The sequence below is a fragment of the Anolis sagrei genome, chromosome 2, assembly GCF_037176765.1.
Source record: "Anolis sagrei isolate rAnoSag1 chromosome 2, rAnoSag1.mat, whole genome shotgun sequence".
Lineage (NCBI taxonomy): Eukaryota > Metazoa > Chordata > Lepidosauria > Squamata > Dactyloidae > Anolis > Anolis sagrei.
Window position 1 is genome coordinate 287,839,187 of NC_090022.1, and position 21,521 is coordinate 287,860,707.

General features: G+C 42.8%; 1 protein-coding gene across 1 annotated transcript in view; it reads right to left on the bottom strand.

The window, feature by feature from the left end:
* Nucleotides 1-3,942: 3,942 nt before the first annotated feature.
* LIPG (lipase G, endothelial type) overlaps nt 3,943-21,521 on the bottom strand; it is a 28,212-nt gene continuing 10,633 nt past the window's right edge. Inside the window, exons 3-10 of the mRNA XM_060761247.2 lie at nt 21,128-21,307; nt 18,215-18,326; nt 16,273-16,497; nt 14,023-14,265; nt 11,029-11,149; nt 10,238-10,456; nt 7,504-7,608; nt 3,943-5,220 (exon numbers count right to left, since the gene is read on the bottom strand). Of these exons, the coding sequence (XP_060617230.2) occupies nt 5,211-5,220; nt 7,504-7,608; nt 10,238-10,456; nt 11,029-11,149; nt 14,023-14,265; nt 16,273-16,497; nt 18,215-18,326; nt 21,128-21,307 (1,215 nt within the window). The 3' untranslated portion in view covers nt 3,943-5,210. The remainder of the gene's footprint in view (nt 5,221-7,503; nt 7,609-10,237; nt 10,457-11,028; nt 11,150-14,022; nt 14,266-16,272; nt 16,498-18,214; nt 18,327-21,127; nt 21,308-21,521) is intronic.

Below are 21,521 nucleotides of genomic sequence, written 5' to 3' on the forward strand. Positions count from 1 at the left end.
TTTAAAAACCTATGGTCGGGCCAAATGTAATAATTTAAAATTAAAAAATTAACGCTGGGCATGAACAAGGTAGGATATATCTGGTAGGAGGGTATTTAAAAAAGTGAGGGGAGCGCAATCCAACGAATAGTTAAAGTGCATTCTGAGCACATTTTGCTGGGTATGATTTTTACTGTTATGATTTTAGAGGGTTTTTTTAAAATACTGGTAGCCAGATTTTGTTCATCTTCATGGTTTCTTTCTTCTGTTGAAATTGTTCACATGTTTGTGGGTTTCAGTGGCTTCTCTGTGTAGCCTGACATGGTAGTTTATTTACCTTATTTATATCCTGTCTTTCTCTACCCCAAGGAGGACTCAAGGCGGCTGTTGTTGGAGTGGTCCAGCATTTCTGTGTTCTCAAATAATATGCTGTGTCCAAGTTGATTCGTCAGGTGCTCTGCTATGGCTGACTTCTCTGGTTGAAGTAGTCTGCAGTGCCTTTCATGTTCCTTGCTTCATGTTTGGACATTGTTGCATTTGGTGGTCCCTATGTAGATTTGTCCACAGCTGCATGGTATCCGGTAGACTCCTGCAGAGGGGAGAGGATCCGTCTTATCCTTTGCTGAATGTAGCATTTGTTGGATTTTCTTAGTGGGTCTGTAGATACTTTGTAGGTTGTGTTTCCTCATCAGCTTCCCTGTGTGGTCAGTGCTTCCCTTGATGTAAGGCAAGAACACTTTTCATCAGGGTGGATCTTTGCCTTTCCTCTCGTGGCTTGTTCTCGGCCTTGCTGCAAGCGTTCTTTGAATCCTGGCTTGGCCATGGAACTCACTGTGAGATCTTGGGCAAGTCACACTCTTTGAGTCTCAGAGGAGGGCGATATCAATCCTCTTCTGAACAAATCATGCTGAGAAGACTCTATGATAGGATTACCATAAGTTGGAAATGACTTGAAGGCACAGAATGGAACTGTCATTATTATTTTATTTTGTTTATTTAAAACTTTTATATCCTAATCTTCTCACCTCCATAGAGGGACTCAGACCGGCTTACAGAAAGGATTCAATACTTGTTCTGTCATGCATTGGACCTGTAATAATTGTCTTTTGAAATAGGACGTGCACCTTGTGCCCAGTGGAAAGCCAGGGCGCCACGAAAGAGGCCCTCAAGGGTTTTCCTGAAGAAATGGTCTTTAGATGGCTTGAAAGGTTAAACAAAGTCCTTTATTATTGAACAAATTAAACACATTTCTCAAATCTTCAATGAGTCAAACAAATGCTTCAAGGCTTTAAATCAACTGGTGGCTTCCTTAATCTTGTCCACAAGGGACAGGCAACTGTCTTCGTTCATTGTTCTTATACTTTGAGAGGAAAACCCTTTGTTAACCTCTCCCAGGCTGTCTGCTATCTAAGTTTGGTTGGTGTGGGATCTACTACCGATTCCAAACTGCGTCTTGGTACCAATTAAACCTACCAGACAAAGCTTGTAGATTCTCCAGCTGGAGTTCTTTGGGTCTGTAAAGCTGTTTTCCCTCTGGAATTTCTTTAAGACTTTTAGTGCTGTTCCCCTCAGATGCTGTAAGGCTGAGAGACTGCAAGCTCCCAACCAGAGCTTTGGGAATTTTCCCCCAGAATATCTTGAGAAATGAAGCTTTTCTGCAGGTGAAGCTTTTCCACATCCTCTAACTTAGTTTTCCTCACTAAGACTAACTAAAAATGCCCCCCTCTCCCCTTCCTATCTCCCTGGGAGAAGGGGCAGATCCAAACTTAACAATGACAGACAGGTGGCTTGCCCTATGACTGCAAACCAAAGGAAGCCACCTTTTTGCAGACTCCCTGAAACTTTGGAATGCATGCAAACACGTAATAGAAAGAAAAAGTTGGAGCTCCTAGTACAGACGTACCAGCACAATGCTAATACAAGTTAAAACATACAACAATACAAGATTAAAATACATATAGATAAAATACATATATACCAAATCGCCAAGGTAAAATCATGTTCAACTCAGTCCGCATATGTGGTCACTCACTTTGGTCTGGGAATGCTTCATTCCATAACCAGGATTTCACTAGCCTCCTGAAGGACAAGAGGGAGGGAGCAGATCTAATCTCGCTCGGGAGAGAGTTCCATAGCCAAGGGGCCACCACAGAGAAGGCCCTGTCTCTCGTTCCCACCAAACGCGTTTGCGAAGGTGGTGGGACTGAGAGCAGGGCCTCTCCGGAAGATCTTAACGTCCTTGATGTTTCATAGAGGAGAATACATTATCAACAACAGAGAGGGAAGCTGTGGAAGAATAAGGAGTGAGAAATAAGGAAGTGAACAATAAGAAGGAAGGGAGAATAGAAAGACTACCTGAGTAGTGAGAGAAGAGGAAAATCATCTGGGTTTGTAGGTGATGGGAGAAAAGGAAAACCTAGATTGGTGGGAGAACAAGAGCACTTTGGGAAAATTGGGGGGTTCCTAACCTGTGGGCTTGTCTTGACTTGAACAATCTCAGGAGCTAGACTCTATCTAATCCCCTAAATGAATTGACCTCTATTGAAACATATTCAAGCACGTGCAAGTTGGAGGAAGAGCTCAAGCTAAAGGAAAGGCTTGTGCTGTGCCCTGCTTCCAAGATCGTCACCAATGACAAGGACACATTGATTCCTGAATGGACTCCCTCCCTTACAAAAGCCATTTATTTTTCCCTCAACGGAAAGGAAGGCAGCCGAAGTAGATGGAGCGCTGTGGTGCCGAGGAGGCAGACGTGCAGAACATCTTCCATTCGGGCGGCTGGACTGTGCTTGAAGTCCGCCTGGGCTCAGCCAAGACAAATACAGCCAGGTTGAGTGATAGTCGCACAAGACTCTTAGATCAATTTATAAACTGAAGAAGGAAAGCCAAAAAGGAACACAGAGGAACTCTTTACCACGTACATTTGGCCTTGTAAGAAATAACATTTTGGTATCCTGCTCCTTTGCCCTGCCATGTTTTATCTTAATTTTATTTCTGACTTTTTTAAAAAAATCATAACTAAGTAAGACAAGGAACAGGCCTTGTCTTGCTGGTTGCTTGGACTGGATAGCAAAATGACATTGACAGAGGTGCCATGCAACCAGGTGATATCCCCTTCTCCCTTGTCAGCAGAGATGTTCACAACATTGAGGAGCTTGCACAGTGCTAGGAGCAGTAGTGTCAACACAGAGGAGAGATGGTCACCATCCCACAGAAATGGATGCACTCCCCCACCATTTGAATAATGTCTTCATGGACAATAAGTTAAACATGAGCCAACAATGTGATGCGGCGGCTAAAAAAGCCAGTGGGATTTTGGCCTGCATAAATAGTAGTATAGTGTCTAGACCCAGGGAAGTCATGCTACCCCTCTATTTTGCCTTGGTTAGACCACACCTGGAAGATTGTGTCCAATTCTGGGCACCACAATTGAAGTGCGATATTGACAAGCTGGAATGTGTCCAGAGGAGGGTGACTAAAATGATCAAGGGTCTGGAGAACAAGCCCTATGAGGAGCGACTTAAAGAGCTGGGCATGTTTAGCCTGAACAGGCTGATAGCCAGGATTTTGATTCGGGGGGGGGGGGGGGCTGAGTCTCACAACCTCTGAGAATGCCTGCCATAAATGCAAGGAAAGTTGATATATCTGTGGAAGGTCCAGGGTGGGAGAAAGAACTCTGGTCTGTTGGAGGCAAGTGTGAATGTTGCAATTAATCACCTTGATTAGCATTGCAAAGCCTTGCAGCTTCAAGGCCTGGCTGATTCCTGCCTGGGGGAATCCTTTGTTGGGAGGTGTTAGCTGGCCCAGATTGTTTCATGTATTGCATAACTCTGAACATTGTTTACCATTCATCACCATTACACCTTTGAGCTGAAATGGGCGGGATAGAAGTGACATAAATAAATAAATGCATCTCACAAATTATAGATATCACACTGGAACAATTGAAAAATGACCAAAACGTTTTCAAAGAAGTCATTTAGTTTATTTCTCTGCTTCAAGCTTATAAAAAACTTGTTAGACTCCAAAAAAAGGCTTGACTCTTTATACATATATACAGAAACAGAGATATGCAAAAAAACAATAATAAATAGGGGAGGTGCATGTATTACAAAAACCATTATATACATATTGAACTTTGAAAGAAATCCAGGCTGTTTTTATAAATACATGTGGCAACATAACAATCACAGCTAAGGCACAAATTAGCCGGCCATTCTGTGGGACCAAGACAGAGTCCAAGACATATTTCACACCTTGTTTGGGGAGGAGATGACAATATTTAGATACTTCCTCCTCCACCCAAAGATCTCTCTCCCTCTCTCCTTGCATGTCAAAACTGCCTACCCTTCCTGCTACAACGCTAGAGTTCAAGTCATTATAATTTAATGAACTGGTAGGCTTGGATCAGGAAAAGGAGATAGTAGTTGAATATATCTGACAGCTCCCTCTCACCCCCTGGTTGCAAAAAAGGCGCAATTGTCACCCTCCCAAACAAGGAAGGAAGTTACTTCTTTATTCCCTGGTGCACAAGGGCAGTTCCATTTCCTAGTTCAGAAAGAGTGTTTATTTCACAGAGCCTTCAAGCTGCCTTTCTGCACCCAATGGAAAAGCACTGCACAAGGAGGTACAGAATACCTCCTTCCGCAATGTCTCTCCAAGACACACACTGGAGTAATCGATAGGATTTTGACCATGTCATTTGTACAGCCTATGAAGATATAGGCCTAAAGGTTGGCACTGTATGGACTGGCCTGAGTGTTCAGACCAATCTTTAGAAAATCACTTTATTGTAACATTGTGCAATACATTTTTACGACCTGGCTAGAGACATAGCTTGGCACAAAGTAGGCTTAGGCCTATAAGGACAGGCTCTCCAAAAAGAGGACCAGTTTAGTAACAGGTTGTAGACATTGCTTGGTTTTTCTTTAAAAAAATAAGTTATTCTAAAGGTTGCCACTGAGGCCATAAATACGACGAGAGACTCAGAAATATTCTTCACAGTGCCTGGTGACCAAGGCATCCACCTTTAAATAGAAAACCTTTTGCAAGTTCTAGGAAGAAGTTCATGTTTTGTATTTAAAGAAGAGTTTGCAGCAACATCTTTTGTCAGTGCAGGTTTTTTTTTCTTCTCCTCCTTCTTCTGCAATAGACTTGTTTGGTTGTTTTGGCTAGTTAGGGTCCCAAATGAATGTAGAAAGTCATCCAAGGAAGACGTTTCAGTGTGAGCTTCATATTGATCTGGGGATCAGAGGAGAAAAGAAGATGGAAATTACTTGTTTTCAATGTTGTTTTTAACTTCTGTTTTGTAGAGATTTGGTTTAACTGTGCTTTAACTTTTGGATAAGCAGTTCAATTGTATTGTGCTTTTAAATATTACATAACACTTTGTATCCCGTGTCAGGAGAGAGGTAGGATAAAGATGGAAGGATGGCAGGCAAGCACAATTTTACAGCTGCCAAAAACATGGCAAGTTGGTTGACAAAGCACACCAACAAACTCCAAGGATTTCTCAAGTTTTCCATTTTGGGCAGCTTGTGGAATGCGTAGATTGACCTAATGAGCCTCTGGCCACAAACCAAGCTCGCTGAGGTTTGGAATACCACTAATGGAAGCTTTCATGCACCACAGAAAGTTAAATTTGCTTTACAGTAAAGAAACAACCACAAACAGGTCATCCACAAGCTTTGAATAAAACATCATATATGTTAAGTGATCTGTTAGAGTCGACATGGAGTGCCGTTTGTCAAGCTGCAGCGAAACAAGAGCTGCATCTCTTTGCAAAGTAATATTAAAAAATGCAATAGAATAACATAATATGGTTACCTCCAATTACCGAAAATGAGATACTTAAAGCAGGCTAAATATCATGATGTGCAAAGCTTTAGAAAGTCAGTTCTTGGGAGTGAAATTCACAGAGTTCTTAGCTGAGGATCTGTTTAGAGCAGGCATGGGCAAACTTTCTAACTTGGGAGCCACATGGCAGGCTGGAGCAGAGTGGATGGGATGGAAGGGAAGGGGTTCTCCCCAAGTCTCCTCCCTGACCTTTCCTCTCCTTCCTCTTCTCTTTCGGAGGCAGGAAGTGAAGAAAGATGGGAAACGTTTGGATCCCAAAAGGGTTAGCCTCGATCAGGATGAGATGGTGGGCAGGAGAGAAAAGCCATATCCATGAAACCCCATTTTGCCTACACCTGATATATAATCCTAGAGCTGGAAGAGACCCCCCAAGGGCCATCCAATCCAGCCCCCTGCCATGCAAGAAGGCACAACCAAAGCACTCCCAATAGACAGAATTTGTGGGAAAGCCTCCAGAAAAGGAGACTCCACCACACTCCCAACAGCAGCCTACGCCACTCTCCAGGAAGTTCATCCTAATCTTTCCCTGCCATTTGAACCCATTGCTCCCTTGTGCCCTGGTCTCTAGAGCAGCAGGAAGTCAGTTTTCCCCTTCTTTCCTCCTCAGTGGGACAATCTTTTAAATCTTGAAACATGGTTCCTGTGTTTTCTCCCATCTAAACATCCCCCAGGAGGAAAGGAAGAAGGAAAAAGAGAAGGGAGGGAGGAAGAGAATAGAAGGAGGGATGGAGAGAAGGGAGGGAGGAAGGAAAGACAAAAGGGAAGGAGGGAGGAAAGAAGGAAGGAAGGATGAAAGGGTGAAAAGGAAGGAAGGTGGAGGGAGAAAGAGGGAGGGAAGGGAAGGAGGAAGGGAAGGGAGAAAGATGAAAGGGAAGGGAAAGGAAGGGAGAAATAGGGAGAGAGGGAAGGAGGAAGGAAAGAGGGAAGGAAGGACAAAAGGGTGGAAGGAAGGAGAGAGGGAGGAAGAAAAAGGGAGGGAAAGGAGAGAGGGAGGGAAGAAAAGAGAGAAGGATAGAAGGATAAGATGGTGAGAGAGAGGAGGGCCTGAGAAAAGAGCCCAATTATAACAAATCAGCACCGCTTGCCAAACTATTATAACGATCAGCAGGACTGCTCAGCCAAATTACACACCTCCACTACTGGCTAGCTCACCGAAATATAGAGGGAGAATTGTTGTTGATTTTCTACTTTTACCACTTCCAGATAATCTTTATTAATCTGTTTACCAACACTCCATACTCGCATAACTCTCATAGGCTCTTCCTGTGTTTGTGGAGGGTGGCTTTCTTTGGTTGGTGTTACTTGTTCACCGTTTTTAGTGTTTTAGGTGGTGTGACTGGCCTCTGACCTGGGTTTACCCATACCTGCTTTAGAAAGTAATTGCAGCCCCAAAAGTAATTTTTTCAAACTCTCCCTAAACCAGAAAGGAAAAGTGAACAAAGATGTGCTGCAGTTAGCATGATCAAAGGAACTCTGAGATGTGACTTGGCAAAATAGTCAATTGTACCATGCATCAGATGCTAAATTGTGCAACAATATTTAAATGCTTGATTGTGTAAAGTGCTCCTACTAAGTTGTCTCTTTCTTGGGCAATGTGATACAGAAGCCAAGAATGCAACATTTTCTTTCCCCATGAAACAAACCACCACCAAGAAGGAAAATGCTTACAAAGTTTCGTTTCTTTTTTGCCAGCCTTCTCGACATTTCACGAACCAAATCTCTTGGCCAGGCGATATGTTGGTCCTTTGAGGGTCTTCTGCACAAAAAACTAGCCTGAAACAAAAGAAACCAAACAGTATTCAGAACAATGTGAAAACTTTGGCAAATTCTACCAAGCTGATAAAGCTCAATGGTCTCAACAGGCAAAGTGTACGACAGTAATCCAAGGACAAGTTTAGCTATGTACAGAGAAGGCCACCACCACATGTAATAGCTGTGTTGATGGAAGGATTGCCACACCAAAGAAATCACAGACCTTCCAAGATTCATGTGTATTATTTGAAATTCGAGGCATATGATCTGACTTGGCTGACCTCACAAATTCAAGGCGTATGATCTGACAGGGCTGACTTGGCTGACTCAGAAACATATGGAGATTTTTGGTTTTGATGAATATGGAACTTCTAACACATCTACTATAGTTCATAATTATCAAAGTTGACCTCAAGTATTAACATTCACCAGATATTCCATCAGAATATACAGTTATAAAGAAATGAGAATTTGCTCCCAATGGTAGGCACTGTATCAGTTTATACTGATAGAAGAGTAATGTGTACTATTCCTCTAAAATTAGTATTTCAGTTAGTTAAAAGAATTCTCTTCTACTACATGCTTGAGTTAATATGTAAAGACATTAGTCAGCTGAGAATTCCGTACAGGATTCTTGAGTGCTAATTATTATTCTTAGAGGGGATTATGTCTTGCAGGTTCATATGTGTCATTTTAATGTGTAACTTAAGTACTCCAAGCCAAAAGTGCAACCGGTGGCAAAATGTGTTACATTCATTCACTACTTCTTCTAAACTAATTTTCTTACAATTGATCAAAACCATAATGGGACCATTCATATTAGACAATTAAAGTGCCACTTTATCTGTTGTGGCAACATCCCATGGAATCCTGGGATTGGTAGTTTAGGAAGGGGTGTGTGTGTGTATTTAATATCCTGCCACTGGGATATACTGGTTTTGTTGTGCTAAGTGTATCTCAGTCAAGTCCAATGCAGAAGACACAATAACATTGCACCCAGACAAGAGGAAAAAGAACAGAAAAACTTTACTCTTATCAGCAGAGTTAAAACATAAACTTGCAATGTTAGAAACAGTGCAGCAAACTTACATAGTCTTTGTAAGCAATACAAAATAAGGCTTCTTCATCCAAATGAGAAAACCGTAGAAATGGTTGAGCAAAATGCCTGAGCAAAGACTCTTCAGAGCAAAAGCTGAACTGTATTCTAAAAACCATACAGTTATACCCCACCAGGTGTGGTCCAAACTTACTAGTTGACCAACATTAGCAGCTGCACATAATAATTAACAGCACAAGGTTTTCTTTAACACACACACACATATACTTGATCCTGTTATGACTTAGGGTAGTGTCACTGGATGTCAACGACTTAAATCTAGAAATAGTTTTCTAAGATCTACAGAGACACTCGCTGGAACACCTCAGCAACCGAGAGTCCAAAAGTGGCAGGCTCAAACCCAGAACCTCACCCAATGGCTGATACCAAATGAGAGACTCCCCCCTGGGCACACAGAAGACTGGGCGACCTGGAAGGCGCTGAACAGACATCTCTGGCACCACGAGATGCAGAGCCAACCTCAAGAAATGGGGCTACAAAGTGGAATCCACGACATGCGAGTGTGGAGAAGAGCAAACCACAGACCACCTGCTGCAATGCACCCTGAGCCCTGCCACATGCACAATGGAGGACCTCCTTGCAGCAACACCAGAAGCACTCCAAGTGGCCAGCTACTGGTCAAAAGACATTTAATCAACTACCTAAACTCACAAATTTTGTATTTTGTCTGTTTGTTTGTTTTGTTCTGTTAGAAATGTAATACAATTGACTGGTTGCCCTGACACGACAAATAAATACATAAACTGGACTTCATGTGGCTATTATGCATATGTTTATATGTTTCTCTGAAGAGGGATCCAGGAGTTAAGGGGATGCATCAGCTACAATTAAGGCTAGTCCAAGGACTCTCAATTGTTAAAATATGGCATTACCAATTATGACATTAAATTTTTCCAACTAGGTTAATTATTTCCAAGGGGATTTCTGAAAGCAACACGATGCAGTAGTTAAAGTGGTTTCAGCATCAGACTATAACTCTGGAGAACACAGTTCAATTCTAACTGGATCATGAAAATCCACTGGGAGACTTGGCTGGGCTCCCATTCTCAGCCATAGAAAGCCTCATGATAGTTTTGGAAATTTGGAAATTACTTAAAGGCACACAACAACACTCAGTTGAGCCAGAAAATTCAATGGGGGTCCCTTGACCAATTTCTTGCTCTCAGACTCACCTACCTCACAGGGTTATTGAAGAAAAGGCAGAGTATAAGCCTAAGAACTCATCAAAGGGAGGACAAGGTATAAGCATAAAACACAAACACTAACAGGAACCTCAGCTTGATTACATTTAACAATGACTGGCCTATGTACACATTTGCAACAGAATGGTAAGGACATACTCTACCACAGTGGTTCCCAAGCTTTGCCCCCACCCCAATGTTTTGAACTTCAACTCCCAGAAGCTTCAGCCAAATTTGACCAAAATCAGGAATTTGAGCAGGTGAAGTCCAAAATACCTGAAGGACAAAATTTGGCAATTGTTGCTCTACGCTTCAGGTTGAGCTGCTCTACCCAGTATCTGACTGTACTTACTTCTTTTGAGTTTCACCAGACTTCACTCGGATACGCCTGATTTGCAGCTCCTTGGGTGCATTATCCGGCTGTGCCCAATAACTTTTCAGCTCTTTCCACAAACTATACCAAGTCTGACTGGATCCTTCCCAGGTGAGTCTGATCTTCAGAATATCTCCAACATCTTCTTCCGTGTAAACAAGAAAGGTGTTTGTGAAGTTCAGGCCAATCTGCTCATACCTGAAAAGAACAGACAGCTGTATTAAGGAAGCAAAAACCACCATAGCACCCTGAACATGCCCATCTTGTTTGATTTAGGAGGCTAATCAAGGTTAGGGCTTGTTAATACTTGATAACGTCAACAAGAAATATGACAGAACTCAACATAGGTCTAAATAAGAAAATATTGGATTTAGAAAGCTTTGACTTAAGACTTGGCTGGCATGGTTATTTATGATATGACAAAATGAAAACAAAGCTGGATTTCAGTAATCATTTTGTGGCAAAAGGAGGTTAGGATAGTGGGTCCTCCACATTTACAGATTTAACTTTTGTGGATTTGATTATTTGTGGATTTGATGAATATGATTTCATTTACTTCTGGGTTTTTTCACTTTTGCATGGGTTCTGCACCCCTAACACTAGATAATGTGGAAATCTGACTGTAGTAGATGTAGAGGTATATATTTATTGTATGGTGTTAGATTTTTAAACCAATCTATGTAGATTTTAGTAAACAATTTTAAAGATGTGTGTCAACTGAGCCGGGAGGAGAGAAAATAAGAAAAGAGTTGTTGAAAATCCCAACTTACATTTCCAAAGGCAGTGGCTGGGAATCACCATTGGTGCCCTGAAGCGTGACGGAGAACGTTGGTTCCGTTTCTCCCATGTTTTTGTAGCTGAAGACGTGTATTTTCATCTGATAGTGGTAAACTGTGGAGACACAAGTGGAAGCACTTCACACAAAGCCAAGAACCAGGCTATAAATTCCTTGTTCTGCAAGACAACTTCCAGCTGGCACAGGATCACTTTCATCCTGGCCAAGTAGCATTGTTGAGATCCTTGTCACATTAACTCCGATCAGCCGCAGATAACTGCAGATGAGGGTGAACTTAAAGGACCCAGAAAGCAGCTGTCTCTGCTGAACGTCTGCTTGCAACGTGTTCCTTCCCATCTGCTCTTGCAAGGCCAGCTGCAGCCCTTGGTGGGAACAGAGCCTTCCCAGAGAGGTAAAATTGGCACTCACCCTACTGTACATTCAGAGACAGGGTGGAGATGTTTCTGTTTCTACGGGCCTTTGATGGCCAATCGTTTGAGGAGAAAGCGCCTTTCAGAATGGGATGCACTGTTTATTTCTTTTTAATGGTTTTGCTTTCAGCTCCTTTTCATTCCATGATTATATTTCTTCACCATATGAATTTTACCATTGTATCTTTTTAAAATCTTATAGTTGGAAGATGCTCCATAGGCCATTAAGTCCCATCCACACCCAATGGAGGAAATCCAATAATCACATTCCTGGCAAGTCGCTGTCCAGCTTCTTTGTGCATTGTGCAGAGAGCGAGACCCATCTCTTTAGGTCATTGGTTGCATTATTGAACTGCTCTTACCATAAAGACCTTCCTTTTAATGATCAAGCAAAATCTACTCTTCTGTAACTGAAATGCTTTAGAGCTGGTCCTACCTCTTGGCAGGAACAGAGAAAAAACCAACACAGTCCTTTCAATCATGTCAAGCTTGTTTTCAGCTGCCCTGGAGACTAGGACACAGAACAATGGCTTCAAACTACGGGAAAGGAGATTCCACCTGAACATTGCAGAACACGACGACAGATCCTTCTTCCTCTATCCCCACAGTTCATTTTTTTCAACCATTTCAGGTTGTAATCATTCCTACTAATATGACTGCTCCTTGGAGGATGAGTTCCAAAGACTGTGTAAGTAATCATACAGAACTAACGGCTTTACCTCTAAGTAGTTTTGGTGACTCAACAAAAGTCAGACACTCTTGGACCATATTCTTGTTTTGGGACAGCACATGTCAGCACACGTGCAAAGGAGATTCCACCTGAACATTACAGAGATGTTGACAATCTGGAATGTGTCCAATGGAGGGTGACTCAAAGGATCAAGGGTCTAGAGCACAAGTCCTATGAGGAATGGCTTAAAGAGCTGGTCATGTTTAGTCTGCAGAAGAGAAGGCCAAGAGGAACCATGATGACCATGTACAAATATGTGAGGGGAACTCATAGGGAGGAGGGAGCAAACTTGTTTTCTGCTGCTTTGGAGACTAGGATGCACAACAATGGCTTCAAACTATGGGAAAGGAGATTCCACCTGAACATTAGGAAGAAGTTCCTGACTGTGAGAACTGTTCAAGCAGTGGAACTCTCTGCTCTGGAGTGTGGTGGAGGCTCATTCTTTAGAGGCTTTTAAGCAGAGGCCGGATGGCCATCTGTCGGGGGTGTTAAGCATGTGATTATCCTGCTTCTTGGGAAGGGGTTGGACTGGATGGCCCACGAGGTCTCTTCCAACTCTATGATTCTATGAGTCTCTTCATGAGCAGTGGAATCACTAGGAGTTACGGAGGATGCGGGCCACTCCAGGTGACAAAACTAGAGGGAGTGGCACCAGAACAACAGTCCTTCCTGGCCCTTCACCCCTCCAGGTAGTAAGACTAGGCAATGGAAGGAGGGTTTCTGCCTCTCCCTTTTCCTTCCTTCCCTCTCTCCAGCAGCTGAACCCCCTTTCTCCCTTTCTCTCAGAACATCACATTGTTGGGTCATGTTCAACTCATCATCAACAACAATCCCAAGGGCCTTTTCAAATGCACTGCCTTGAAAAAAGTCAAGAATGAGGAGTAATAAAAGCCTTGTTTGACACCACTCCTTATCTCTAAGATTTCAGAAGAAAGTTGGATGGAAAGCCTGTCAAACTGGAATTCCCAGTATTCCATCCCACTAGCTGTGCTGGCTGATGGGACTGGCTGTGCAACACTATGTAAAGGGCTACAAGATCCTTACTCCAAGAGAAAACCCCTATAAGAGTTGAGGGGAGAATTGCACAACTCTTCGTCATCTATAGTCAGTATGGCTAATGGAAAGGGATATTGGGAGCTAATAGCAAGAACATCTGGGGCCTTTTCTCCTTACAGAACTGCAGTGCTGTGATTCCCCTTTAACTACCACTGCAGTATCCTATTGAATCCTGGGATTTGCCATTTTTGTACATGTGCCTTCAAGTCAGTCATGGTGACCACATGGATTTCAGAGTTTTCTTAAGGCAGTGGTTCTCAACCTGTGAGTCCCCAGATGTTTTGGCCTTCAACTCCCAGAAATCCTAAGAGCTGGTAAACTGGCTGGGATTTCTGGGAGTTGTAGGCCAAAACACCTGGGACCACAGGTTGAGAACCACTGTCTTAAGGAATGAATGTTCAGAAATGATTTAATCCTCTCTGAAATATAGCCTATAATGCTTGGCATATGTATTTGTTGTCAGTTTCCCATTCAAATACTTGCCAGAGTTGACCCTGGTAATCTTCCATGATCAGATGAGATCTGATGCCGTCAAGATATTTTAGAGGAGCATTTAAAATTCTCAGCCAAACAGCTCTAAGGAATCATTGAACTCCCCCCAGATTCCATAAAATGAAACTATAGCAGTTCAGGTGGAATCACGAAGCGATGTGTAGTGTGGAAAGGGCCCTTGATTAACCAAGGGGAACAATCTCCAAGCCTTCAGCCATTTAGTGCACTATTCTGCACAAACTAGAGAGAGGTTCTCAATGACCAGTGGAGGAAAGCTTACCTTTAAAAGGCATCCCAGCCCGTGTTTTCAAGTACATCTTGCTGTTCCTCTTGTTCCTCATTTTCTTGGCGTTGTAGCCAATGCTGTTGCAGCGGTTCTTCCTGCAGCTCAGGCAAATGCCCTTCTTGAAACGACTAGAGTCCGTGCATTGGAAGGCAAAGCTCTGTTTGTCTTTGTTCACAAGGGAATCCACAAAGAGGTGCACAGACCTTTCGTGCTCACACCTCACCACGTCGCCGATATCTAGATCGATCAGTGGAGGAAAGGCAAGAGTTGTAAGGCATCAGGCCAATGACTGAGCATTCATTACTTCAGTCCAGGAAGGGGGGGGGGGAGGAACACACGTGCAAATGAGATTTATGGCCCCCTCGGCCCTTTGTAGTTCAGCATGAGCCAATTTGGCTAAAGACCAGGTGGGCCGGTGGCCAGAAATGTTGCGGCATGAGCCGAAAGGTACACTGAAGAAAGCATTGCAAAGTGGGAGGAAGACACGGGGAAACTGGGTATTGGAAAAGGAATGGATTGGACATCAAAGTACAATCCAAGGTATTTATAAATGTTCCTATCACAAAATAGGTTTATTTCAAGTAAGATTTCAAGCAGAATTCAATGACTTTGCCAAGAGCTTGTCAGTCACCCTTGGTGCCTTTGTGGTCTCTGGTTAGCAAAGGCAAGCAGCCAGTTTGTGTCTTAATGAGCAACTCAGCTGAATAAGGCTGGCGTGTTTTTCCTTCTTGCGTCCACAATCACAAAAGTTGTGCAAGTTTTGCTCGAGTGAAACAAAAAGTTAACATTCTGTATAGCGCTAGCTCCAACTTTTACATGCATTGCCTAACTCAAATACAGTAAGACTGCAGTAAATGCAGAACCCATATCTATCTATCTATTTATTTATGTGCTTGTTTCGGACATTTGTATCCCATCCTATCTCAACCTCCACAAAGGGACTCAGGGCGGCTAACAGCTGGCACACCGTAGTGCCCACAACCAAAAGCATAAATATACAATTTAAATAAAAACAGTATAAAAACATTCAATCAATCGCCGATGTAAGTCATTATCCTAAAAGCACTCCATCAAGTCCATTAAAGCCATCACTTTGCCAGCAGGTCAGTCTAGTCTGCAAAGGCCTGATCCCATAGCCGGGATTTCACTTGTTTCCAAAAGGTCAGGAGAGATGGAGCAGATCTAATTTCACTTGGAAGTGAGTTCCACAACCGAGGAGCCACCACAGAAAAAGCCTTGTCTCTTGTCCCCCACCAGACGTGATTGCGATGATGGGGGGACAACGAGCAGGGCCTCCCTGGATGATCTTAGTGAAACAAAAAGTTAACATCTTTATAGTGCTAACTCAAAGTTTTACATGCATTGCCTAACTCAAATACAATAAGACTGCTGTAAATGCAGAACCCATATCTTCACTTATCCAGGAATCTAGGAATTTGCTAGGGCCTCCAAGCGATTCTATGGTATGCCTCTCCAAGAAGTTACAACAGAATTGCACTGGAGGACTTAGCAAATTCCTAAAGAGGGAAGGGTGTTATACTTTGGGGCATATCATGAGATTAGATGACTTATTGAAAAAAAATGATGTTCAGTAAAGTGGAAAGCAGCAGAAAAAGAGGAAAGTTGCATTAATTAAAGGTGGAGTGACTCAACCAAGGAAACCACAGCCTTCCATTTGCAAAACCTGAGCAGGTTTGTTCCTGGCAGGGTCTCCTGGAGGTTTCTCATTCATAGAGATGCCATGAATCAAAGCCAACTTGGCAACAAGCAGCAACAGTTGAGGCTGAGAGAACCTTTCTTAAGACTGAATTCAGTGTGAAACAGAAGTCAGAGACAAGACGTTTCTACTCAAGTCTCCATCTCAGCCAATACATTGTATACAGATAGAACAGGCTTTATCTGAAATGCTTGGGATCCATACATATGAGTATTTTGGACATTTTTTTTCAGATTTTGAAATATTTGCATATACGTAATTTGATATCCTGGATTTCGAAACAAGAAATACAGTTATGGTTCGTATAGAAGGTATACACATAACCTGAAGGTAATTTTGTGCACAATATGAAACAAAGTGTGTATAAACTGAACTGTCAGAAAGCAGTGGTCCATGTGGACCTTTTTGGATTCTGGACCATTTTATAGTTCCAAATTAGGGATTCTTAATACTTTGCAATCTCTGTTTCATTGCCACAATCACACAGCAAGAAGACCAACATAAAACAAACAAGCCAAAAGACTTACTGCCGTAAGCAAGTGCTCCCAAGACCTCCCCAAGGCCGCATCCTGGCTGGTTGTCCCCTCCATTGGGGTAAACGTCGATGTGCCCCACAGGCATCTGGATGCCAATGCTGATGCCCAGCGTTTCCCGCGTGTAAGTGTGCAAGACGTCCACAAAGTCTGCATCATCAGGAGAGAGACGCCGGTTGGGTTCGGCACCTTCGAACATTGGGCCAGCCGGGTCCAAGCCTGAAGCATTCAAGGCACCTTGTTAAAACTTCAGCCAAGAGAGACACAGATATTTCACAGGAAGCTCCTCTATATAATATTAGGCCACCAGACCTAGCACTGAGCGAATGCATATTACACACATAGGGTAGTTTGATGCAACTTTAGCTCTCAAGGCACCATCCTACAAAATTTTGAGACCAAACATTTGGTAATAGCTATCCCTCTACATTTGTAGGTTTGACTTTCCCAAATCTCTCTAGGTCATCCAGTAAGACTTTATGGTCAACTTCTAGTGTTTTGTTCTAGAGTTCCCATAGTTTGTGTTGGAGGACCTAGAGATTCCTAGGGAGGTGTTATCTCTGGTTTAAAAAGTAGTGTTTTTTAATTTCTTGGTTTTCCCGGTTTTGTGGGGGGCCTGCACCCCTATTCCCAGCAAATATGGAGGGTGACTGTACAGCTGCAGAACATTTTCAATCTCAGAGCAACCTACAAATCCCAGCATTTTCTAGGAAGCAGCAATGACAGTTAAAGTGGTATCAAATAGTTATAGCTTTAGAAATACCATATTTTCTCATAGCAGGCCTCTTTGCCATCATCTGCAACATTCCACCGAAATCCTTCTGCACAAAAAGGCAAGGCCTTTGCCACTGGGTCAGGGTCCCTTCCTTCATTTCAGCTGTTTAATATACTCTAACAACCTTCTCTTCCCCAAATCAAAGTCTGAAATTGTTTGTATTAAGTCTATAAAAGTCTTCAACATCATGGAGCAGTGATAGGGATGGTTGGGATTTTCTGTATGACTGCATCTGGGAATAAGAAGGAGTAACCTGGGAGCCAATAAGAAGGTTCGTCATACAGTAATTCAATTTTAGAGGAATTTACAATCACTGCAAATGGAAATTCCCTATCTATTCACATTCTGTGCCTTGGGGGAAAATGGGGGATTTTTTGTTGTCAGAATATAGGGAGAAATGAGAGGGAGTAACTACTCATCCTCTGGGTTTCTTTAGGTCTCCGACCTGGGATTGTCCCTGAGGAAATGTGCCCCAAGATATTAGGAATGTCTCTCGATCCCTGCCCAAGATTTTCACCATAGAACGACACCATCCAATTTGTTGTCAAAGGCTTTCATGGCCGGAATCACTGGGTTGCTGTGAGTTTAATGAGCTTGTTGGCCATGTACCAGAAGCATTATCTCCTGGCATTTCACCCACATCTATGGCAGCCTCAGAGGTTGAGGACCCCTTAACCTCTGAGGATGCATGCCAAAGATGTGGGTGAAATGCCAGGAGAGAATGCTTCTGGAACGTGGCCATACAGCCCAGAAAATTCACAGCAACCCACCTTCCAATTTGTTGATTCTCAAAACTAAATCACCATCTTATTCAAGACCTGATCCAGAGGTGGCCGAGGGATTCTGGAAAACCCTGAGCTTGGAGAAGTTACAATCTCAAGAGTGACATATCTAAGCTCTGAACCTGCTCCACACTGAAGTCTGACCTACACTGTCCTAGAGGAGAGAGGAAGAAAATCAAACTATCAGTGGGCCTGTTTTGCGTGGCTTCCAGTCAGAACTGGCCCCACTGTGGCATTCCTAGGGCATGCTGAACTGCAGGATTTGCCTGTGTTCTCATACCATGAAGGCACCTCACAAAATAAAGGAAAATTGGGCATTTGGTGGTCTCAGGAAATATAGATGCTAATGTTTGGAAAGTAAGAGGGAAAATAAGCTCACCTGTGATCCTGCCTATCGTCCCATGGGCATAGTTGCCGGTGAAGCCAGCCACATGAGCGCCAAGGCTGTAGCCAATCAAGTGGACATTCTTGAGCTGGAAGTCCTCTTTCTCCTGTCATTGGAACATGCAGATGATCAATTAATTGTTTGTTAATAAATAACCAGACCAGTTAGACCAGAGGTGGGAAACTTCATGGAGAGCAGGGACCAATTCCATCTTCCTTTCACCACTCCGAAACCATAATAGCCCCAAACAAGTCCCAAGGCTTCGGTTTCCCTGTGTCATTCCTCTCCAAATGGTATTACTTCCAGACAGCATTGAGAGAGGAATGACAAAGAAAATGGGGGGGGGGATTTGAATTGGGTAAAGAAATTTCCACACATTGGGGAAATTTTATGTGTGATTCTCAGGCACCAGTTGCCCCAAAATTGCACTGAGCAACTTATAAAATGTATTAAATCCTGATATTGCACCATGTGGTTAAACCCACACAGGTTTTACAGTTTTCAGGAAGTGATTTGGGGGCCAGCTGGAGGGCTGAGTGATTTGTGCTTCCTCTCACTATGTCTTCATAACTCATGTGATGATACATGGCATGCCCCAGGGAGATGGACACCTGGGGAGGTACATGTATTTATGGCAATTTGGGGGATTTCTAGCCCTTGAAATACAGCTTCTGGCACCATCATCCCTAACAAGCAATGGCCTGAGTGGAGATGGTGAAGTTTGTCACCCAAAAGGTTCTGCACCCACTGCTCTATGGCCTTTGAATGAGACGAAAAACAACTAATTCACATATTAACATGGTATAGTGTTACTTTTGTACTGCTGGTATTCAATATAAGAATCCCTGCAGAAGAATCAGTATCGTTTTTGTATTTTTATCCTTACTTGGCAACTGAACTATTTGGTTTTAAAGGGAAACATAGATAGCAAAAATGATAACAAAAACATACTGGAATGCAAAGACGCAATGAAATACAATAATCTTTGAACATGAATTCTGTCAAAATGGCAGGGAAGGATATATTGTACTTGCAAAGAGACCTCATGTCAAACAAGCTTCAAAGAAACTGATTCCTTCGCGGGATCGCTGTGGGTGACTATACCAGACCTCATAAATAAATAAGGCGCATCAAGCGTAACAATGCAGAGATTGCTTGCTATTTGCTGACAAGTCGACTTTGATTTATGGCAACTTCCTGATGAGAGACCTTCAAGGGATCGCCTACTGCTTTTTTTCTGAGATTTTCCTATAAGAGCATTAGTAAGCACAGGTTAAGTATCCCTTATATCAGGAATACTTAATCTGGAGGGGGTAACAGAAGTGTCGCCAAAGACCATCAGAAAACACAGTATTTTCTGTTGGCCAAGGGGGTTGTGTGTGGGAAGTTTGGCCCAATTTTATCATTAGTGGGGTTCGGAATGCTTTTTGATTGTAAGCTAACTATAAATCCCAGCAACTATAACTCCCAAATGACAAGGTCTATTTCCTCCAAACTCCACCAGTATTCACATTTCGATCTATCGGGTATTTGTGCCAAATTTGGTCCAGTGAATGAAAATACATCCTGCAGATCAGATATTTACATTACGATTCAGTAGCAAAATTACAGTTATGAAGTAGCAACAGAAATAATTTTATGGTTGGGGGTCACCACAGCATGAGGAACTGTATTAAGGGATTGATGCATGAGCAAGGTTGAGAACCACTGCTTTTTTTGGAAAACCAAACTACTCCAAAATCTGATATCGCCTGCATGAATGGCTGAGTTAGTGACTCCCTTAATTTTTTTTATGGTTTTGTCTTCACAAATTTTGTTTCATATATAAAAATATTGTGTATACAGTAATTTTCAATTGATATGGTAAATTAATTTTGTGTTTGGACTTAGTTCCAATCTCAAGTACTCCACAATCCAAAAAAATCGAAAAAGATATCTGGTTCCAAGCATTTCGGATAAGAAACATGCAACCTGTGCTTCTAAACATATGGTTCAACAGCAATTTCTTAAGCCAGAGAAAGTTGTATACAACTGTTTTGGTTCGCTCCTGACACGATAAATAGCCAGAGGATGGATACAATGAGTGTGTAAGATCAAGCAGCCTCATCACCACGTGTCAGTTTTATGGAGACTCTTCAAAACCCATGGAGGTAGATGGCTATTCAAAAATGAGATGGAGCAGGAGGGGGAAAGGGCCAAGAAGAATTTATAAAGAGGGATTGCCAGATTGCAGGGAACGAGAGGGGTCAGATGAGGTCACCCAATCCATTATGTGCTTGGGCAAAACAGAAGCAAGACATCTCAATCCCAAATTCACCAAATGGTATTGATTTCCATGCTGCAATGATTAAGTGCATCCAGACTTAATTTATGGGACTTCTAGGACTGAGAAGACCAGAAGCCAAAATCAATGGAATGAGCCAGCAATTTCCAGAAGGCAACATTAATGGATGATCTAGCTATGTTCCATTAAGAGTAAGAAATTGCAGAACACAATTGGGTTGCCAAGTACTGGAAGCAGATGCCATTGCCTTTGTTTCTATAGGAAAGCACTGGCAAATCAGAGTCTGCAAAATATTTATTTTCCTTTACTGCAACTCCCACAATCTTCCAGACAGTTGGAGGATTCTGGCAAATGTAGTCAAAAGGCAGCACTTTCCCAAGCTCTGTGGTGAATGTGAATTCAGCTTGTGTGATAAGAAATGTCCAGAAGCTCCATCCACACATTGATCCACTCTTTGGCACAGAGCCTGCTTTTCAGTGCCGCAAACATCAGCTCCTGCCAAGTCTCCAATAGCAAGCTTGGCATTCCTGGAGCATCCATTCAATGCAAAGCTCCCTGCTTTGCCCTCTTGCATAATTTTCACTGTTCAGCGTGTTCGGGGGGTTTCTGCTCACACATTTTACCTGTAACCAGTCCAGCAGCTTTGCCAGCTCTTTTCCAACCACCCTGGTGTTGTTGACTGCATTGGTGTACAGCTGGTGGGCCAGGGTCAGCCAGTCCACCACCACCACGTTGGCCTCCTTCTCGCGCTCCTGCAGAGCCGACACCAGGCTGCCCAGCCACCGCTCAAACAGGCCACTCATCTGGGAGAAGGAAAACCAGCATTTAGACTCCTTCCTTGTCACAGAAAGACCAATTACAGACAAATATTGGTGGGGAAAATCTTTCAGAACAGTACTTTATGCTAACTTGGATGTGTTTTGTTGTCCCCCTTCACATCATGAATGTTTCAACAAATGAATACCATATCCCTATCCATATCTGTGGAAGATATGCACCAAGGCTTCACATGGGTAT